This window comes from Bombyx mandarina, chromosome 01 (genome assembly GCF_030267445.1).
Source record: "Bombyx mandarina strain Sakado chromosome 01, ASM3026744v2".
Classification (NCBI taxonomy): domain Eukaryota; kingdom Metazoa; phylum Arthropoda; class Insecta; order Lepidoptera; family Bombycidae; genus Bombyx; species Bombyx mandarina.
The window spans coordinates 6,890,321-6,914,529 of NC_143208.1; the positions used below are offsets into that span (position 1 = coordinate 6,890,321).

The 24,209-nt window shown below is 37.9% G+C and overlaps 1 protein-coding gene across 5 annotated transcripts in view; it reads left to right on the plus strand.

The window, feature by feature from the left end:
* LOC114244505 (homeobox protein araucan) overlaps positions 1–24,209 on the plus strand; it is a 134,272-nt gene that overhangs the window by 93,232 nt on the left and 16,831 nt on the right. For 4 of the 5 annotated variants that reach the window (XM_089728408.1, XM_089728419.1, XM_028176336.2 and 1 more), the window contains exon 2: positions 110–478. In XM_089728408.1, the coding sequence (XP_089584534.1) occupies positions 110–478 (369 nt within the window). Of the gene's footprint in view, positions 1–91; positions 479–24,209 lie in introns of all 5 variants that reach the window. The other variant, XM_089728414.1, reaches the window with a different exon arrangement.

Consider the following 24,209-nt stretch of genomic DNA (forward strand, 5'->3'; position numbering starts at 1 on the left):
ACGGACGTTTTTTCCCCGGTTAGGGTACCCTTCCGCGTCATCGCATAAGGAACTTCGTTCCAAAAAGAGTAAGACAAAAAATAATGCGAAGAATTTTTTGATGTTGCAGTTGCTGGTTGGCAGCAGCGGGGCGGGCACCGGCGGCGCGGCTACTTCGCCGGACGGAGGCTCAAGCTCAGCCCCGCCTCTGTCTCCTGGGGGATCTGGTGTGGCCGGTGGCGCTCTGTCACCGGGCGCCGGCAGTCACGCCAGCACGCCAGCCGCCTCCTGCTGCGACACGCCCCGCCCTATCATCACAGACCCTGTCTCCGGACAGACGGTCTGTTCCTGTCAATACGACGGGGCGAGACTCGCGCTCACCTCATACCCGAGGCTATCGAGTGCCGCAGTCGGTGTCTACGGCACGCCATATCCCTCCACCGATCAAAATCCGTATCCCAGCATAGGCGTCGACAGTTCAGCCTTTTACTCGCCTTTGGTAAGTACAAAGAGAAATTAAAAATTGAATTTGTTAAAAAACGATACAGTTGATTTCTTAGAGCTTTAAAATCGATTCTCGACGACAGCACGTTAGGTTCGGATAGTAGTATGAACATTTGCTGATAGGTACCAATGGATCGCTTGCCGTTTGCTCGTATAGAAGGCAAGGTTTATCGCTCTCGATACAACGAGTTTGGCTATTCTGGCGTGGCGTGCGAGCCAGAATCGAACCGGTCTTGGTGCGCTCAACCAGAAAACCACCGACACCTCGCAGACCTCGCCGCCGCCCTGTCACGAAACATTAATATTTAAACTCAAAAAAAAAAAAACAGACCGCCATTATTATACCAATTACAATACATCGGCTTTTCTATACATGACTGGAGTATACTTTTCAAATCGTGCACAATTACCCGTTTAGTTCTTTTCTCTGGTCTTTGCAAATTATGATTGTTGTTAAATGCGTAATCATAAAACGAGACCTCAATTTGTAGTTATTTAAAGTAGCCAGTTGCGCTGTTCGTTTAACACCTTGTCTGTGCGTGGAGGATAAATGGGTGGCGGCTCCACGCGGCAGCGCTAATCCTTTTATGGGACCAATACTTAGTCACCCAAGAAACCAATGTCTGAAAGTCATTGGATATTTGTCTATTGTTTTTAGAACCACACCGTAAATCTCAATGTAAATCCGCCTTTAAGCGTATCCAATTTTTATTTCTATTGAATAAATAAATATGTTCATCGCTTGCCGAGCACACGTGGATTTCGTTAAGCCCGGAAAATCTTGTCAAAAAAAAATGTGTCGCGCATCGCGATTCCTTTCCGCAGCTTAAAACTGATGGATCTTTCAGCGTCTGATTTCCCATTTCATTGTATTCGTATTCACGAAAAATATTCGCAATTCTATACAATTGGTTATATGTCGACATAAGTATGTACTCAAATGATAAATCACAAATAACAGGTAACTACGTTGATTATTATCTGGCGTTGTTGAAAGAAATTGCAGTGTCGCGTTATGATGACCCTGTGTACATTTAATAACAGGTGTTTAAATGTATGTATACTGTCATTGCGAGGTCTGCACTCTCATACGTACCTACCTCACGACAAGCCAGGCCGGTTCCGTGCAAGCGACAATTTAGCGAACAATGACGACGCTCCACCACAAATACGCTCGCGTCTGATACTGAATATATAAGTCTTCACTTAAAACACATATGATTTTCGTTTTTAAACATGAAGCTGTAGAGTTGTAAATGCTTTAACCGTAACACGGCCCTCGCAAGGGAAAATATTCAACTGCCATTTTTGTACAGGCGCGACTCCGGTGGCGCCGTGTGTTCAGAGTTGAGTAGCTAACAATACGGCCAACGCCATCTTTTATCTATTGTAAAGCTCATAATAGATGATCAATAAAGGATTTTCTTGGTGCGAGCACAGCTTAATGACGTCACTTGAACTTGTTTATTGCGTTTTAATGTCTTAATAGCTTGAGCACACGGTAAGTACTTTTTGACAAACAAAGGCAAGCTAAGTTCGCAGACTTTTGGCTTCTAGGCTTCTGACGCTTAAGTAGTTCGTGAAGCTAGTTCGATTTATTATTAGTAGGTTAACTATCTCAACACAAATTGAACGTTTTAACATAAAAATGCTTTAAAAGTTAAATTAATAATTCTATCGGACCATTCAAAATAAGATATTATACACAGATAAATAAATACAAATTAATATTTCTATTTTACGATTCCGTATAAGACATAAATAATCAATACACGCTTTATTATAATTATCGTAAATATCTTCACGCGATCAAAAAAACAACATGTCAAACTCATCTTATTTACGTTCGTGCTTCGAACGCGATAATGTTGAATATATTATTTAACGAACTCGTAACAATTAAGACCGCGAATGAGACTTGGAGTAGCAATAAAATCACTTGGCGGCATAATGCTGCATGTGTAGGTACAACAAGCACATGTTCCGTTACAAACGCTTCTCACTCGTTTATTGCAAACGGAAGCTTCATATGAACCCGTAATATTATAACCCAATGATAGACATATGAGTTCACGTTCGAAATAAGAACGACACGCTCAGACCGATTCGAAGCAGCACTCTCCCTAGCAAACGTTTACCATTAAAGACATCCAGTCGTTTTATCATCGCAGCCAAATTAAAGGCTCGATAAGAAAGTTGGAGAAACGAACAAAAAAAAAAGAGAGAAAAAAATACGAGAAAGTGCGCCGGCCGACTATAAAACGTAACAAAACGCCAATTTACATACATCAGTAATCTTAAGTCAAAGAGAATAAGTTTAGAAAAAGGAGACCAGACATTCAATTAAAGAGGGCGAGCGAGCGGGACAGAGCGTGCGCAGGAGCCGCGCGTTAAACAGAGACGAATAAAATAAATAAAAGTGAAGAAAATCAGGCGAATTGAGAATAGCCATTAAGGTGTTAATTAGGGTCTTATTAAGCCGTCTCCTCCCCGTGGGTGGTCCATCTGTAGTGCTCGCTTTGTTGATTAATCAATACGGATTAAGTTTTTGGCCCAAATTATCAAATCGGTCGATAGTGGTATATAACATAATAATATCGGGCAGTTCGATTGTTTGATGATGATGTTCATTTTAATTGTCATTGCTGAAGATGCATTAATCTGATTTGTACTAGGAACAACAGGAATCCCGGCATTCAGTCCGGGATATTCTATTGTTCTGTAGGAGGAACATGTGCTTACTAATACTCAAGATAGGGATTTTACGGAGCGTTGTGGAAGTCGGCTGGGAAAATAATATGATTCTTCTACTTCGGATGAATGACGGGAAGACACTTCTAGCAGCTCGTTCAGATTCATTTACCTTATGATTTGAATTCAAAGATCTTCTTGTCTAAAACATCTAGATAATAGAAAGAAATTTCATAAGATGGGTGACAAAATTCACGTTGCTATTTTTATAGGATCCAGAAACTACTTTATACCATTTGAGCCGTGGATTTGTAAAGGGACGAACAAGAAAACGAAAATAATTTATTTATTAATTGTGAAAGCCATTTAAACCAACTGATATAAACTGAAATTTAAGTATTATGTATTTCCCTTTTAAGAAAATTAATTAATTGTGAAATAACATATATTAGGGGATGACGACAAAGAGAAGATCTTCTACGGAGCGAAATTGCTCAGTAGACCGGTGTCCAAAGTTCATTGTAGGAAAATATTTGGAACCTGTATATATGCAAGCTTATCTTGAAAATGTCGTTAGCGAGATTCAGATATCTGTCAAATATGTGTTTAACTTTTTTTTTCCTACCTAATCTGGTAATCTAGGGGGCTATGCCAGCCTAACCGAACGAGTAAGTGAGCTCACGGGCTTCTAACCTGAGGACGTGTGTTCTTGTTATCTGCTGCATACATTATAATGATGACTTGAAACTGTTGGCTTAAGCCATGAGATTTCGAGGGTCAGACGGACTAAGGATAGCAGATGGGGCGTGAGCTCTTATCGCATATACCTACTCATTGAACAGAAGTTTGTGTGGACACACAAATGTTTCTGTCAACGAATGTCACTCATAAGCTTTTAATTAAATCAAAATAATTAAATTAACACTAAAATAATACTCGCATGTTTCTTGTCATTTATATTCGAAAATATCGTATCTAAAAATTCATATTTTCGAACTAAATACGTTATTCGATTTATTACTTGATACATAAAAATTTATTAACCATTCGAACGAATTAATAAACAACGGTCATATTTTATTTTAATGAACAGTGATTTGTTATTTTTAGTTTGACAGCGAACTCAAGCTATATATGTATTCGTATCGACAGTGCTTGGTACTTTTCAAACCCGAATATGCGTCGGGTCGTGCCTCCGTGATGCTTCCGAACTCCCTCCGGTTTTAGGTATGTTTATATCATAAATATTACTGAAGACATCTATTGCCCCATTACTCTTTCGCCGATTAATTAGCCTCCGGTGACCTTGCTCTCTGATTAATGGCTACGTCTGTATTTGTTTTTTATAATTATCTCTAGTGGGTATAACAGGGCATTTCATTCGAATACAAATTTAACATTGAATCTAAACGCGATTGGTTTTTAATAAAATACCAAACTAAATCGACGGAGACACGCTCGTAGACTTTACAGAAAGTAGATAATGTTATCTTCAGATTGCGTACGAAGTTTGATAAAGGATTCGCGCTATAGTATTTTGGTGCAACAAACAAAAAAATCTATTGTAATTTCATTTGCTACGCTCAAAGAGAAGTAGCTAATTTTATGTGCCTGGATAATCTTAATGCTTACTTTCAACTAGTTAGGGCTACAGTTACAAGTTACTTCGTTGAAAAGCAAAGGGAATAACGAACTTTTTTTTGTAATATTCGTTACGTATGCACACATCAAATAACGTCGAAGCGCGATAAATTGACATGTGTTTTTATTAGTCGCGATAGTGCGAGTGCGTCGTTGTGAGTGTCACGGTATACATTATATTAGCCGCCATTGCTTTAATGATGCAATGGAGTCGGTGAAACGTGGGTGGGCTTATCAATAGGTACATCGGAGATTTGACATAAATGCGTTATACTTAGATTACCAATGTGACAACCGATAAAATGTTGTAAAGCGCCGCCTCGCAGTGATTGACACGGCTCATGTTTACACACTGATATCCTGACGTAGGTACACCTTCTGTATCGGCCGCCTTATCTAGCGAACACATAAGTGCTTCATCGATACCGTACGAACGAAAGATGTCGGCCGGTCCGTCCAGTTTATATACAACATCGCTGTCTGCAGATAAAACTGTTTTTTTTCCCCCTACCCAAGCTGATGGTCTTGAGAGACCATATCACCGGGCCAGTAGGTGAACTCACGGGGCTCAAACCTGACGTTGTAGCTAACATGAACCCTAGCAAGAGTCGTGCTTCACAGAATCTACCACCGGATCGGAAGCGCGACCCACTGAGAAGATCAGGCGAGAAACTCAATGGGTTGTGTCTGTGGGTTAATTTACTTGTCGAGCCCTTCGTCGCAAGCGACAGGTTCGACGAGAACGATGACCGGTGCTTGGGGTACCTAAAAGCACCGTTAGTGGATCGGGAGGATCCGAAATGACGTGTTTTGGGCGACGTCGACTGTTTAACATCGGGAGTAAAACCGATGGACGCGTCTATCTATTTATAATAATTCACAAACAATAGCGGCAAACCAACCCCGCGACCCTCGTCTCACCTCGGACGCGTTAATTGCTCCGCAAATATACTCATCTTCGCACTAAACGTTTACTTGCCGACTTTAATGAGTGGGCAAACAGTCGGCGGCGCGGTCGCGCGGTCACTCTCGCGCCACCGCTCATAAATCTTCGGATTTTCCCCGATTTTCCGACGTCCCGTGGCGGTCGGCACCCTGCGTCCACTCCCGTGCCACTCTTATAAATTACGTACACGCTTTCACTATAAATCAAACAATGGTCACGTTAAATGCATTAACTATTGTTTGAATACACCTCGGATAGCGGCATCGTGACCGATACCCGTGTGTGCAGATGCTCAATGTTTCGTTCGGAATTTTCATGTAACTTAGTCCTGTTAGTTTGGTAGACGTTAGTCAGCAATCTCGGATAACACAGGAAATTTGTTACATCCCTTTTGTTGGGGCCGGAACTCGAGGATATTGCGATGGTTCCGTATGAAAGCGTTTGCGATTTATTTCGAGCGGATAAACTTTGGCCACTTTCCCGAACAACGTCTAATATTATGTGATAGTAATTAATAGTTTTTATACGTAATTTTGGTTACACTCGTAATTTTTTAAAGAGCGAGTCGTTTACTAAGCTATCTGTAACTACTTAATACAAAGGTGCTTATTCTAACCGTTATCTCGACCGGAAGTTCAAAAAAAAACGTGATCCGAGCGTAATTTTTGTCCGCGCTAGCTCGTCGCGTTAAGCATTAGTCGAATAAAAACAAGGTGTCGATGCGAACCAGAGATAGCTTTTAACTACGTTATTATTTAATTTGGTTTGCTTTATTTCGTCTTCGTTCCATGTTTTCGAACGAATTAGCATAAGAAACAAAGCGAAACATAAAAAAGAAAATTACAATATATGAAACGATAACTTTTAATTTCTTTATTTGTTAACTGTAGTTAATCGCGAAGTTAGTGGTTATATAATTACTCCATTCGAGTTTTATAACTATAAAATATAGTTTTCTACACGTCATTTTAATTTATGAAGACATGCATTCATGTCAACACTTTTAAAATGACTATATAGTTTGTCTTACAATACGATTATTTCGTAACAATAGCCTTTGGAAGCGTTCAGTAGAGGCACTTACGCAAAAAATTGCGATTGTCTGGAAATAGCTAAATTTAACGCCATTTGGAATATTGTGATATATTTTTTTTAGACTCAATAAATCGAATTTCTTTGTTGTGACTTCGGACCACCGGGGAACAGTTAGGATTCAGAATGGGATGACGCATCGCTGACAATAATGTTTTAATGAACACATCAAAGCGACCTAAAAATTATTTGAAACTAACGCTCGTGCGAGACGCCGATCGTGAATTACTTCTTAAGCAAATTTTCATTGACATAGCTTGACAACTAAAACTATATCAGTAAGGGGATGTTATACAGATAGTATTTTAAATTCTCATTAGGAATGCTAGTAAACAGGTTTTTTACTTTTTGACTAGAAAGCGGCTGTATGTCATTACATATTTGCAATGATCAAATTGAAACTGTCGCGAACAACGCCAAGATCCAACTGTATTTTATTTATGTCAATGAATAAATTGTAGCTATTCGTGTTAATATTCACGAACCGCTTTAGAGTTTCAGAAATTGAAGTGAGTTGTTTTTTTTTTGCCAGTTATTGTAGCGATTCGGACAGATGTCACGGGCAGGGAAACCTCGGCAACAAAAGCGCCCCGGGGGTGCATTGTCCTCCCCCCGACCTCTCAGCTCTAGCCATTAGCAACGACACCTCCACATTTATATATTTGTATCAAAATAATACAAATGTAATTTATTCAATCTATTTATAGCTATATTTACTGTTTAATAGTTATTGCTCTAAATGGTTTTTAATGTCCTTATTTTATAAGTAATTTATACGCTGGCCCTTCACAGCTGCGCTTCACCCTAGAATGAATGCTATTAGGTGGGCATCAGATAAATTCGATAAACGTCCCGGAAATTCTTGCGTAGTGGGTTCCTCTACGCGGCACGTTAAACTTTTAATGCGCGTATCAATCTAATTTAATAATTCATGAACGAAATTGAATGTTTACAGTAACCTTCGAATAAAGTTAACACAGTAATAATACGAATCAAATTCTTATAATGTTTTTGTGTCAGCGCGTGAATTAAGTACGTACGACTTATTCGAGATTATAAATGTTGATAAGAATTGAATACTTAACTAAAGTTGTAAATTTTCAAAATTCGTTTATAAAAGTAATTGTGTTATTTAATTCGTGCTTGTGTATTTTCCAGTATCATTGCTTTCGTTTACAGTAGAGACTTTGAGAGATAGACGTTTATTTTATTTTATGATTGAAAGTTTACTGGTGGCCCGAAGGCCTTTCCAGTTTCACCAGGACAGGTGGGCGAGCAAAGGCTCAGCCAAGAGGGGTGGGATTTGCTAACAACTGCCCGAGCGCCTCCGAAGGAGACCTAACAACTCAAGAGCAATTGTTTCGCGAATGAATCTACTACCGGATCGGAATCGCGACCCGCTGAGAAGATCCGGCGAGAAACTCAGCGGGCTGATGCATGGGTTAGGTTGCACGTCGACCTCTTTGTCGAGTTCGACGAGTACGGTTACCGGGGTCCCTAAGCCTGCCCCTAGTATTAGAGCTGAAGGCATCTAATGCAAAGGTTATTGGATCTGATGGATCCGTAAGGACGTGGAGATAGACGTATGTTGATTATAATCTTTAATGAGTAAGATGTTGTTAGCCACCTGGCATTTATTTATTGGATAAAATCTTGACACCTTTTAAATGTTTAAACCAATACGGAGCTAATAGTTAACATTTTATTTGTATTAAATATATGCAATGACATATTTTAACGTCGATTCAATAATTACAGTCTAGAACTCGAGAGAGAAAACAGACAAAAAAACTATACGCAAATTACTGGTGGTAGGGCCTCTTGTGAGTCCGCGCATGGGTACCACCACCCTGTCTATTTCTGCCGTGAAGCAGTAACGCGTTTCGGTTTGAAGGGTGGGGCAGCCGTTGTAACTATACTCGAGACCTTAGAACTTATATCTCAAGGTGGGTAGCGCATTTACGCTGTGGATGTCTTGGGCTCCAGTAACCACTTAACACCAGGTCGGCTGTGCGCTCGTCCACCCATTTAAGCAATAAAACAAAAACATATAAAATCGCACGTACGTAATACGTACAGAATTGTTTTGACCAAATACCTGTGATACTATATTTACGGTACTGATTATATTTCAAGTCGAATAACATGCTTGTTGTATTCGAAATTGATGCAAATCTGTCGAGGCACAAATCGTCTGGTAGTGACAACAATACTTCAAAATAAAACACGTCCGAATTATGAAAATTGACGCGCTCAATTATTCAGACAAGTAAACTTGTAGTCTAGTCTATTTGTAAGTTTTATTGTTACTAGAGGTCCCGCAGTAGTCGAAATTCGACTATAATTCATTGGAATTGTAAGTTTGTACACTATTATGAGTGTATGTTATACTTCTATAATCACAAATTTCGCCAAGACTACACTATAAAAAATATTAACAAAGACAAACAATATTTAATCTATTCTCAATTTGACAACAGGCGTCAAGAACAAAAGTTTGACAATAAATAGTATGCATGCATGTGTGCGTTAAATACATGGTATGTAGTGTGTGTAATGTTTTCTTTATTGATATAATGTGTCTTTTATGCATTATTTAAAAAAAATATTAGCATTGTCCACTTCTTCTCTATATTCTCTATAAGTATGGAAAATTTCATACTCCTTCGTCCGCGCAATTTTCGTAAAAAGGGATACAAAGTTTTTGCTTCACGTATTAATATATAGATTGTTTTTGTAGATCATGAAACGATCTCACAACCCATTTAGTGATGTAAGCGAAGCAATGAGTTAACATAGAACGAATGAGGTTTGAACTAAAACCATGAGGTCGAAATTCGAATTGTTTAGAAGTAGAACGCATTGTTTTTTTAGCTTATTCACTGCCAGTAGCATCGAGGGGTCATTCCGGCTTCACGGGACCTCAAAACGCATGACTGCTTTCGTCATAAATAAACTAAATGTTGGTGGTACCTATCCGTGTGCGCTCACTATTCAGATACCCCATCAGTAATTACGCAAATCACAAAATGTTGCGCATTTTATTTTTATCAAAGGATATCATTTTTTTGATATAATTAGTGAATACGTTCACGAAAGCGTGATGATAGGCTTGGATTTAAAATATAATTATAAACACTGTCGCAGTATTTAAGCCGCGTTGTAGTTTAATTCTTCATTTCGATTATATCAGACGTGTTAGCACAGAGACAATCGACAGAGCTTAATAATGTATTGCTTTTTCTGCTTTTCATTTATAAAATTAATTTTATTTGCTAATAATAGATACTCAGTTCAAAGATACATTTCGCTCGGACACTGTTACCGCTTCATTCATAAATAATTGCATGGCATTGCTGAAGTCCGCGATAACCACTTACTATCAGGTGGGCCACATGCTCGTCTGTACAAGAACAAAACGCGCAAACTTCTGTATCCATAATTCAAGACAGGACTTATTGAACCTTTAATTTGTAATAGCTCTGAGCTAATTACTTAGTCTGGCCATAAATACTGTTACAAAGGAAAACAAAAAAATTTCTATGGCAAATATTTTTTTTTACTTTTACAGTGTGTTAGTTTAATACATAAATATAAAACAATTAAAAGTATAAAAAGCTTATTCGAAGTGGTCTCCATTGGCTGCAATTCAGTCCTTTAAACGTTGAGGCCAGTTATCAATAGAAGCACGCACTCTTTCCATGGGAAAAAATTTCACTGCCAATCGTACGGATTGTTTTAGGGACTCCAAATGATCATGTCGTTTAGAGCAAGCTGTACTCTTTAAAACTGACCATAAATCATAATCCAGCGGATTAAGATCGGGACTACACGACGGCCAGTCTTCAGCTCTGATGAAGTCCGAAACGTTCGTTTCCAACCAAGACTGCGTAGACCGAGCTATCTGACCTGGCGCCGAGTCTTGCAGGAAGGACCATTCTTGATTATTGAACATGGTGTTGTTAAGGGACTTCACTACCTTCTCAAGAATGGTATCTTGATACACTTGTACCGATGTTTTGATACCTTTTTCACAAAAGTATGGCCCAGTCACTCCTTCATAGCTAATACCCCACCGAACCATCACTGAAGTCGGATAGTGCCCACGTTGCACTCTGTCGACTAATTGGGAAGCTTCCTTAGAGCTTTGAGCATAAATACGGTAATTTTGTTAGTTAAAATGTTGCTCAATTGTAAAAAAATTCTCATCCGTAAACAAAATTTTTCTATGACCTCCCTTTGCATACCGCCTCAGTAGTTGTTTCGATTTTACCACCCTATTCTCTTTTAAATTATCAGTTAAGAAATGACCAGTACGTCTCTTATAGGCTGCAAGTCCTAAGTCATCTTTTAAAATAAGCAACATGGTTCTAGGTGCTATCTTCATCTCCCGAGATAAAATCTTTTGCTTTCGGACAGGATTTTTTCGAAATCTTTCCCTTACTGCTTTGACCACCTTTTTCGTACGAACACTACGTGGACGGCCAGATCTTTTTCTGTCACAAACAGAGGAGGTCTTATTGCACATATTAATAGCCCGGTACACAAACATTTTACTAATACCAAGCGTATGGAGAGTTTTAAAAATTGCATTTGGCTCCATACCTACTTTGTGTAATGCAATCACAGCGATTCGGTTCTCTTTATCACCCCACTCCATTTTAACATCGCAAAATATTGTACAATGTATTGGCGCCAAAATGAGAAAACTCAATGAGCTATCATATAAAAATGACAGATTCCAAATTCAAATGTAATATTTTGTTTATTTTTAATTGTAACAGTATTTATGGCCAGACTAAGTATATGTAAATACGTGTATATGTTAATTACGTATTCGAAATAACCTACGAGTTTTTGAAAGCAAACAAAAAATTGGTACACGTTTTTATAACGTATATTTTTTAATATAAAATTAGTGAACTGAGGAGTTAGCAACGTTAATTTTCCATCACGTACATCCGGTACTGAAGTATTATCATCCTGGTTGCCCGTGAGCAACCAACTCAGGTTTTCAGCTGGTCACGAATCTTAATACGTGAGAATCGTCATCATCATATCTCTCAATATCTCAATCATATTGGACAATAGCCGCCCCAGCGTTCGAATGGTAAACCTTCTACAGCAAAGTTCACCATTGATATCTGACAAAGATTTATATATTCATCCACGGCGTGTTCCTAGAAATCATTCTTGCCACTTACCATCCACCTCTGGATTTATCACAGCGACATGCCTTCCATAAACAAAACAAGAAGTTCTCATTAATGGGAATCGAATTGACTATGCCTAACGCGACCATACGTACCGCTTTCAGGCTGTCAATCCCGCTGTCCCCGACGAAAACAAAAAAGTCTCCCGCGTTCATTTATCTGTTATGCATGCGTTTATCAGAAACTTACCAAATACTTAATTATCCCAAATCCTTATTGTATTACAAAATACATACTAAAGTAACTCTAATTTCGCTGAAGAAAAGTAGTTCTTTGTTGCGAAATTATTTATAAATATTATTTTAGAGGGCAAGTTGGTGTAAGAATTAGATGTCAGTGAGGGTACCATAATAAATTATTTCAAGTCATTTTTTAGGCCATATCTTTGCACTTAAATATTAATTCTTACCCTGACATACCATATACCTATATGTATTTATTTATATGCGAAATAACGTAGGCGTCCCGCTTTGACACCAAACAAAAATGGTCACGTTAACTATGCCCCTTGCTAATAATCCAACTCGATATAGGGCGTCAGGCGGACCGCAAGCTTTCCTGTGTAATAAAAATAAACATTACTGCTATGCCGCAGACATAGTCAAAATGAATGTTTTAAACCGACAATACGTATGCCCAAATGCGCTCACGAAATACCACTTCGTAGTGAACGAATGGACTATTAAGGATGTACTCGCTGAAGTTTCGACCGGAATGCATAGACTGCGATCTCGACAGATGGAGTTTGACTACCGCGGATATTTACTACAGTCATCAATATGAAGTTAATATTTATAATAATATATTATATTACCTACCGTCAACTTTACAATTGTAATAAATAATATACTCTGTTTACGTACAATTTATTATAAGTACTACGAGAGACTTTTAACCTAATTTAATTTTGTATTTGTCCTAATAAAAAATTCTCAATGGTGATTATTTTCTTAAGCCATCTATTCCAGATGGTACATTTCTGAGGTTTGATATAATAGATCAGACTGAATATCTCTATATATAAAATGAATTGCTGTTCGTTAGTCTCGCTAAAACTCGAGAACGGCTGGATCGATTTGGCTAATTTTGGTCTTGAATTATTTGTGGAAGTCCAGGGAAGGTTTAAAAGGTGACAAAATATAAAAAAGCTCGGAATTATATAAAAACAAACAATTTTGTTTTTCCTTTGATGTGTCTTTTATTTATCGATTGAGGCACTACGAAGTCTGCCGGATCAGCTAGTTTTTAATAATAATACCAGATGTATCTTTTTCAGAATTTTTCTAGATACAAACGGTTGTCCGGAAGAGATTGCTTTTATCGATAAGACAACCTATTGTACGGTTATGTTTGCCTATTGACTGATTTTCAATACTAATTATGTTTTGATGTGCAATAAAGTCTCTCTCTCTCTCTCATTTACTTTTCTATGACACCAATGGTGGTAGGATCTCTTGTGAGTCCGCACGGGTAGGTACCACCACCCTGCCTATTTCTGCCGTGAAGCAGTAATGCGTTTTGGTTTAAAGAGTGGGGCAGCCGTTGTAGCTATACTTGAGACTGCCTGATGAATTCTCAAGATCAGTGGCGTCATACATGTTGTGGTATTGATTAGTTGCTCTACCCGATTCAACTGGGATGAGGTTTGTTTGCTTTAGTAATCGAATAAAAAAATTACGTAAAATATTGTATATGGCATGTAGCATGCAGTATGGCTGCAGTCATTTTTGGCATTTCAACTTGCGTAAGGTGGCGCAGGGCTCTGAAATTACGATACTTCAAGACAACATTTTTTTTTGTATGGAAACTAGCGACATCTTGTAGCGGATTCTCCTAAACTTATATGTTGATAAATTTAAGGCATTTAATTATTGTACAACTAAACATAGAAAATAAAGGAATAATAAATCATACAAAACTTTATTTGTTATAGACAAATCGACTATAATTTATCAATTTGTGATTTCTGAAAATTTACAAAAGCCTTCATTAATAATAAAATATAGGGTAGGTAATATGATACTGCCATCTACAGGAGCAATGAGAAACTAATTGAAGCGAAGCCATCTAGTGGCCGACGCCCGTGAACATTTTTGCTGAGTGCTTCAGTTGCTTATCTATAACTCATTTATGTGTATTAACTATAAGGTGGCGCTTGAGTTTTTAATACGAACGTGTGTATTACAAATTCTATGGAAATCCATAACTACATCATGACTTGATAATGAAGACGCAAATAACGAATGCGCGTTGAATTAAAATCATGCTCCTCATTATTACGGTGCGAGGTTTTGATTGTAGTAAAGCAAATCTAATTGAAACAATTTTTACGGTATAATATCGCTTAACTGCTAAGTTTTAGTGTAAAAAATTTGAATATTTTAGGGTTTTTTTTACCTGAAAAGAGCAAGCTTTCAGTTTCATTCAATAAAATTACGTTCTAAGCGGTAAAAGAGCTAAAACCTTCTATGTTCGACTGTTTAAATACTTAACTTCCCTATAAGTATTTACTATCAACAAACTAATGTTCACTAATGCCGTCTATGATGTAACTTCTGTATGCCATCTTTAATTGCATGATTAACCTAATGTGCCCAATGTACAAATCGAATCATTGTAACAATTATTTAAAAGACAGCGCTGATTACGTACCAATTTGAGTTGATCATAATTTGTCAACAGGTTTCCTAAAAATTAAATCGTGATAACTGTTTGTAAAAGTATAATGTTTTGACGATGTTTAAGCGAAGACATCACAAATAATTACCGAAATCTGGCACATTTAACAATTAACCTTAATTATTTAAAAGAAACAAAAAGAAGTATATCACAGATATACAAACTAAAGTGCCATTTTCTCTTCTGTTTGACCACTGTTTTCCATTCTATTTTATTTAGTAGTTTTACATTAATAGGTTTACAGTGATTAACAAAAATACAAGTAGGTTTTTTGCTTTCAAAATGTCAATTACATACTAAAAGAGAATATATAATACATTAAATGAATTTAAATCTTCGGGGTTCAGCGATTGGGGTTGAATTTCGATTACTGGTGCAAGGACCTCTTGTGAGTCCGCGCAGGTAGGTACCACCACCTTGCCTATTTCTGCCGTGAAGCAGTAATTAATGCGTAGGTATCGGTTTGAAGGGTGGGGCAGCCGTTATAACTATATTGAGATCTTAGAACTTATATCTCAAGGTGAGTGGCGCATGTACGTTGTAGATGTCTATGGGCTCCAGTAACCACTTAACACCAGGTGGACTGTGAGCTCGTCCACCCATCTAAGCAACAACAAAAATAACAAAAAAAAAATAAAAAAATTCGATCAGTCGACGAGCACCTTTTGCTTGCTATAAATGATATAGAAGAAGACAATAAATTGGTTAAAGTTAAACAACTAATTGGCCTTTTTACTACTAACTTTCCACAGTTTCGACCTTTATAAAAAATAGATGATATTTAGGATCTGAACACATTTGGTTTGGTTTGCCCGGTTTGTCTGTTTCCGCCATCCTTAACACTGGAGAAAATGTAAGTCTGGTTGAATTTGGAAAGCCTGCTTTTTTACTGTAGATTATTTTCCCATTAATTAACACCGAGGACTAATTTAAAATATTTATAATTTTGGTGATATCTTTGGTAAATTTTCTATTCGGATATCTGAAAACTATTTTAGAGAAATTGGGGGTAGTTTATAGAGGTTTAACGGTAGGCAGCTGCTTGGCATTGCCGCTAGCATTGCTGGTGTCCATGGGCGATGGTAGCCACTTACCATCAGGTGGGCCGTATACCTGTCGTCTGCCTATAATGTTTAGGCTGTAGACTTGTTCTATTATAGCATATAATTTCCTGTAGATAATTTTCTTTTCATAAAAGGTTTAATTTTAGAGGTTTTTCTCTCTTTGATTAAATTTGAAACTTCGATTTCATTTTATGGTTGGATATAATCAATAACATTGTCATGTCATTACATTGTCATGTACGAATTTTGATAATTCTTGTAATTTGATGAAGCGCAAGTCGCTATCTATTATCAAGAGCTTTTATCGAATATCGTATTACTTTATTAAGCTATGAAACATCCATAAACCATCCGCAAAAATTTACAAATTAAATATATCGTAGTAAGCATGAGCCGTACTCAACAAAAGCCAACTAACCCATGTTATAATTCGGAGATTATCTAGCGGTCTGAAAGCGATCGAGCTGTGGACAGTTTTAGTTAAACAAAGTTTACTTGTTGGATTAAGAGTGAGGTTACGCTGTGGTCGGAAGCGAGTAGCGAGGAACGCAAGCGACAATGCGCGCCCGAATCAATCACGACTTTCAATAATTGATCGTGGTCGGTGGCTCCACTCCGCAGACTCCCTCGACCTAATTACCTCTCTCGCCCTCCACGCGCTCACTCACGGCTCATTAAGAACCGTCTGTTGTTTGTTCTCCTAATTAAAGCGGAGCTTTATCGGTCGCGGGGCCTCGTCTAATTGATATCATTGCGAGCATTTACGATCATTGAATTACGTCCGCCGCGATCGGTTACCGTCGGGTTCGGCAGTTAAGCCTGACCGCACATTGTCTGTGTTTAAGCTCCAATTGACTTGTTTAATCCCGGTTTATTGTTTGTTTATTTATGGAGGCCTGATTGTGAGGCGTGTTTCACCTCAGGTTCGGTATTATTTTAAAAGGCACTAAAAACTAGTATGGATGCGAGTTTTAATTTTTAATTAAGCAATTTTTTTTTAAAACCGAATTTAATGAGACGCTGTCGCGGTTTATATGGTATTAAGTGATTACGCACAAGAGCCAGTGTATCATGAAATCCGCATTTCACCTTAAAACGTCAAGTTAAAGTCGTCATTATAATGGATGGATGGATGAATGGATGGACTTATACGACGATAGCTTGAACATGTGATTATTTCAAGGTAATGATAATATGCAGACTGATTGACACAAATATGAAAGTGCAGTTACGAAGGACTAATATGAACGTCTTGGTCCAGCCAGCGGTGTATAAACAACATGGACGTCTTTGTCTAGCCAGCAGTGTATGCACAACATATTATATTATATTAGTAAATGTAATATTATATATTAACTATTAGTAAATGTTTCTGTAACACTTTCTTTCTTTTTCTTTCATCCCACATATATTAACTCAAACGAATTAAAAACCCAAATATATTGGGTGCACAGGTAGCTTTATTTTTAAATTACAAAAACTATGAAGAAATCAGCAAAAGAAATTTATTATATTATAATATATATTATAGAATTTATATTATATTAGTAAATGTTTCTGTAACACTTTCTCTCTTTTTCTTTCAGCCCATATTTATTAACTCAAACGAATTAAAAAAAGTGCGTGTGTCCGCTCCGACGCACGACTGGAGTTTACTGGATATAAAAAATTAAACGAAACAATACGAGAAATAGTTCTATATTACGACAACACGATACACTACAGATTATTAACAAATTAACGAGACACAAAACAAACGACTAACAAATATATGAAAATACAATAATGAGAGAAACGCGCGATCAGTACGAGGCTTTGTGGCGGACTGCCGGCGCAGCAGCCCGGCGCGCATTTCGTGTGACATGCGCATAACGCATTTCGTGTGACATGCTAGTACGATTTTGGTCCCCATAATTTTCATACCCCGGGCCTATATATGTAAATCGATTCTAAAGGAGTAAACTCCAAAAATCCAAATAATATATTGGGTGCACAGGTAGCTTTATTTTTAAATTACAAAAACTATGAAGGAATCAGCAAAAGAAAAAAAGAAGTAATGCATAACATCTTAATCACAACCCGATACCAAACGATACGCATACACATAGTCCTCGAAGTGGAAAATAACCAATTTCGTTTAAATCACAACCTAGCAATTCTTTGATACCCGTGAAATTGCCGTAACGAAATAAATGTTAAATAAAACGTAAAATAAAATTATTGTGCCTCCACAAACAAATAATTGGAACGGGATCGTACCAACCTAACCGCCCGCGCCCGTCGCCGCTCGTTTTATGGCTTATTTGGGGGAAAGCTTTATTGAACTTAGCCACGTTGTTTTCGTGTCAAACGAATACCGCCCTTGAGTCACAATCGTGTAGAATTAGAATTGTGTAATCGGGATGGATTGCGTCACCACCATGCGGCATCAAATGACTTTTTCGTTTGTATTCGCTCTTTATCCACTTAGAGTCATTCTTTTTCCACTCGCTACAATTCACTTTTAGATTCTGCTAGTGGTGCTTCCGGTCGTTATTATTTTACAACATGAATCTTTTTGTTTGACGTTTTCGTATCGGGGTTTTTGTTTACCGAATTTCGTTTTTTTTTTGTTGCTTAGATAGGTGGACGAGCTCACAGCCCACCTGGTGTTAAGTGGTTACTGGAGCCGATAGACATCTACAACGTAAATGCGCCACCCACCCTGAGATATAAGTTCTAAGGTCTCAGTATAGTTACAACGGCTGCCCCACCCTTCAAACCGAAACGCATTACTGCTTCACGGCAGGAATAGGCAGGGTGGTGGTACCTATCCGCGCGGACTCACAAGAGGTCCTACCACCAGTAAAAAATTACTCGTATTTAAATTGTTGATGAGGTACCCTTTTCGTCGCAAATAAAGTTAACCCGCACTAGTTAGTGGACACGCTTTGTTGAATAATGAAATAAAATTTGTGCGTTACACATGGATCGATTTAGTTCATGTGAAAACGAATCTGTGTGTTTAGTCTTTCGGAATATTTTTTATTCGTGTACTTAAACGGGGTTTTCAAATTAGATATTACACAACATTTTGCGCAAAAACATGGGCAAAGACTTGATTTGTTATTAAAAAGAACATCCTCATAATAAAAATATTATAATAAAGCTGATAAGTGGTTTCGTAAAAATTAAAAAAAATTTTTTTTTACTGTGTTGAGAGCTCAGTCTTAGTCGTGCTAAGCATGTGCGAATTCTGAAAATAAATAGGTTGGATATCAGATATTCAGATACCCAATAGAAAATTAATGACCAAAATAGTATTGATTGGTTAGTTAAAAGGCATTTCCGTGTGAGTGCTTTTTGCAAATATATAAAAAGACAAATTTCACGTGAGCTACAAAATCTCAATCAATTCTCGGTCCGTCTGATGTTGAGCTATCAATAGAGGTGGAAGGTTATAGCCATTGTAGAATGAAAAGTGCTTCATTTAAGACTATTTAAGACAAACCTCGCAAAGCAATAAATGTAGTTGAAAACAGAAGAATCAATTCATAAAATGTGTAAGTAAAATCGTGTCTCGTAACCGATGTATACGGTAGCCAGAAAGCTGAGAGAGACGAATGATGAAGTGACGTCGATTTGGCGAAGCGGCGCCCCAGGCACGGCCGGGACGCCAGCGCCATCCGATCCCAACCGATGGGGCACGAATTTATGAACCGTCAAATAACTTATCACCAGTTTAATGCAATGAAATAAACGAGCCTTATTTATACACCGCACTGATCAGTCGGACGTGAACTTTGTCTTTTACCATTTCTGAGGGTAGCAATAGTTGGCTCTTATTTATGGATCTAGCGGCGCGTGTGAATAACGTTAATAGTGGGGCCGGCCCCTTTTCGCTACTGTTTATATTTATTTAGGGTTCGTGTAATGAGTCTATCTGGCGCGATGACTCGCGAACTCTGTGGAGAATTGATTAAAATGTTGTTAGATTCAGTCTTATGGAATAAGGGGACTGATTTGGTCGGTATAAGATTTTGAGAGCTAATAAATGACTTTTATCGCTCTGCTTATACGGCGTATAACGTGTGTAGGTGACTTTGTGTTTAGTGGTGATAAACAAGCACGTATCGTTTTAACTATCTTTTAAAGACATGTTAATTGTATTGGCTCAATGACAATTGTTGTACTGTCATGCTATATTACGAAGAATAATAAATGAAGCTTTAACTGTCTCAAGCTAGATTTTTCTCCTGTGTTACCTATATCCGAAGCGTCTATTTGACATTTTTACGAGGCGAAATTAAGAATATTTGATAACGGTAAACAAGGTGTGGTGTAAATATAGTTTCGTCATTCGAAAGCCAAGTGTTTTTTCAAAATGAAATACGTACTCAACAAATGTTCACGATTGCCTCCCACGGTGAAGTAATAACATCGTGTAATAAAAATCAAACCCGCAAAATAATAATTTGCGTAATTACTGGTGGTAGGGCATCTTGAGAGTCCGCGCGGGTAAGTGCCACCACCCTGACTTTCTGCCGTGAAGCAGTAATGCGTTTCGGTTTGAAGAGTGGGGCTGCCGTTGTAACTATACTTGAGATCTTAGAACTTATATCTCAAGGTAGGTGGCGCATTTACTTCGTAGGTGTCTATGGGCTTCAGTAACCACTTAGCAATAGGTGGGCTGTGAGCTCATCCACCCATTCTAAGCAAAAAAAAAATTCCATCAGGATCTCGAATAATAAAATCTTTAAAAACCTTTAATATTTAATCCGATATTGACAGTTCGAAATATGACCGCGCGGACTTGGTAAAGTAGGCAAAATAATGAATTAATTACAAGAGCGACTGATCGAAAAGCTGATAAAAACCTTCATCACTACATCCCAACGAAATCTTCATGTCCGGATCTATTAGAAAAAAAACCAGTACAAATAAAAAATCACAAAAAAACACAGGCTATGACTGACTTACTAACAATAGACAAAGAACACGAGATTTGAAAGTTGAATTATTCATCGAGTACCCTCGAGTGAGCATTGAGGAGGACTTTTAAGAAATTCCATCTCTTAATGCAAAGTGTGAAGGTTTAATAAGGTTTTTAAAACTACAATGTTACTACTTTTGAAGCATACCGTTGATTTTACACAAAATAAGTAAAATAACACGTCTTTTATCTGTAATCTCTTAACAAAAAATATGGTTTGGCAAAATTTTGTAAGTATATTTTAAAGTCGGTGAATTCTTATATTCGATCATCTTGTTCAATCAACACTCAACATTTTTTAGGAAAAATTTAGAAGATTTATAACAACGGCACAGATTTCAAAAATACAAATGAAAAAATCATACTAACTTCAAAACATAAATACTTTTTTGAGTACTAGAGTAGACGCGAGACGCAAAATCAAATTAAAAAAAGAAAAACAAGAGAAACTAACTCATATTCGAACAATAGGTATGATCATTAATGTATATGAGGTCACGTGCCTCGCCGAGACTCGGTAATGCTGGGGGCGAGACAAATCATCAGTCATAGTTAGTGAGCCTCAGAGGGTAGCACTACCCTGTCATGGCCAGGAAAAGGCGCAATTTTTATCTCCACCGCCACAAAAGAGTTGCGACTCGGAATTTGTCACTGGCTTATTTGCAGGGGACGTCGAAAAAGTGTAATGTTTACTTACAGCGTGATAGATATTAATGATGGGGTAATCATTCACAGCCGTCTAGTTTCGTTTTCGATATCCTCTTCACTTTATTCCGTCACTGATTGAGGTTAAGTCGTATCTTATTTATTTCGATACGTCTTGAAGGAGGTGTTTGTATTTAAAGTAGTTTAGTAATTGCCATCGTAACGGAATATCAGAGCCGTAAATACTAGAGGCGTTAACATGATGTGACCTTATATGACTGCAACTAAATGGTCTCCAGCAGGGCAAGTTGGCGGGGCATCTTAAGACGCGTCAGATCTGCCTCCTCAAAGCCAAATAGCGATCACGACCACTCTGTCAGTAAAACGATTATGGGTAAAGCAGGCGTTAGACCGCTATGTGTGCTAATTAAGACAAAAGACCCATTAGAAAATACTATATCTTTCGTTGTTTCTGTTGAAGAATGCGCATTTCAAATAATTTCAATTAGCTCAGTTTCTCATTTGTTTCTATTTACAAGTCTCTGTAAGCGGGCGCCTTAACGGACTGCATAAAAAAAGAGGCTCCACATCTGAAGCCGAGTTGCACACGCAACTGACTCTTCTCGTAAATAAAATCTAGACATGATTCCAAAATGTATGACTAGACACGGCACGAACACAACTGTGAACATTGCACACAGCGAACGGTAAAATATAAATTATTACTATTTTTTTTTTGTTTTGTTTGAAATTAATTAGCCGAAACGTAGAAAATATATCTACTCGATCTAATCTAAATTCTGTAATCGCTTCTTTTCCAAAGCTTTGTGAATAAATTAGCTTCGAGAACCCGTTCTTTGGTTTAGCGCGGTGGTTTGTTTACTTCATCCTGTATCCATTTACTGGTCTCACGAGCTCTTTGCCTATCATTATAAAAGATGATAATTGAATACTAATTAGTCTATTCATTTCGTATGGTCGGCTAATTAATATTTCTTAATTGGATTACTGGTTTGAATGAAATGGGCCTCTTCTTGTACCGGGTCATGTGTGAGATCATATTTTCTTCATTTGCTTGCATTTTGAAGCAAATGTACCTAATTGTTAGATAGCCGTTTTGATACCCGCTAGAATTGTGTGAATTTTTTAAAATGAAATTAGTACGATAAGTACTATCACAATCGTGCATGATTTTAATGAATTCATTGAAATTAAATTATGTAACGTTTTAAATAGTGAAAAAAAAAAATTTTAACAACTACAGTTTGAACATATAGTTATTTTGCAGTGAAGTGGATCTACCAACTCATCACAGACTGTCTGATATTCTTCTTCTTCTTTGTCGTTTCCTCATTACTGAGGGTCGTGACCACCATGGTCCAGTTTTTGCACCAGCTTCCTCCAATGTTGCCTGTATTCGGCCTGCTTAATGGCGCCCAGGATGCTGGTGTTTGTGGCCTCCTTGACAATGTCCGTCCACCTGGTTGGCAATCTTCCTCGACTTCTCTTTCCTTCCACGTGACCTACAACTATTAATTTTTCCAAGTTCTCAGGATTTTGTCGGGCCACGTGTCCGAAGTACTTGGGGAGACGCTGCATACAGATTGTAGATAGACGGGTCTGACGTTTAGCTCCGAGAGAATTGACACATTTGTTCGGCGCTCCGTTTGTGATACGCCCAACATTTTGCGCCAGCACCAACCACATTTCAAACGGGTCAGTTCTCGATCGGGTACGGGCCTTGAGGGTCCACGTCTCAGAAGCGTACAAGAATATTAATTGGTTACTAAAGCTCAAAATCATAACGACGTAAATACCAACATTTTGAAACCAGAGTTCTAAGTCTCACTTGTATTACAAAACGTTAGGTTGGTGGTAGGTAACTATACGAATTCACAGCTCAGCTACAAGTGACGTAGTGAGATTAGACGGGCACACCAACAAATCGTCACAAAAAGGATTTAATTAAACGCAGCGATAAGTATATTTAATTAATCAGTGTTTTCCGCATTAATGAATGCGGCAAATGTACATCACAATAGTAACAGAGCCACGCAAATCACTAATTCATTTAAGTCGTCATCAGCAATGTTACACGAGCAAATGACGAAGACGTACAATTTGTTCTAGCAATCAAACAAACAAACGAGCTGTTTAGTCAGAACAACTATTAACGGCGGTTCCATAGCAATAATTATACTATTATCTCACAATACTTGTTACCATTCTAATAAGGAATGTTACGGGTTGTTTATTTTTTCCGCACAATGGTGAACTGTCGGTTTTTATTGCTCCCATACACGCCCATGTTGGTTCTATCTATTGTTAATTTTTTTTTTTGGTCGTTCTCGGACCGAGGCCCACCTGATTGTGTACCCGTAGCATTGCCCATTGTCGTGAGCTGTAGTCTAATCCTATTATAATTACAAGTCATAAATAAAATCCCCCAGCATTATAACGATGTAAATTAGGAAAAATTGTCGAGGAAAAGTCACATTACGAACAGAGGGGACAAATAAGCTTGCTCTTTTTTTATTCGGTTATCTCCAAGAGCAACCGGTGCTATCACACGCGCCATAATACTTTTCATTTTAACATCCCAAGTGTATGCAAAGCGCAAAGGGGTCCTTTACGGGCAAGGGCATCAGAGCCCGGAGCGGACGACATCCTTCACACTTTTAATTTAGTTGCTTCTAATGCATTCGAATGGTTGAGTATTGGGGTACATTGCCCTGCATCAGGCACTTACTCCGTAGTTGTTAAACAGCTATCACGCAGAGGGC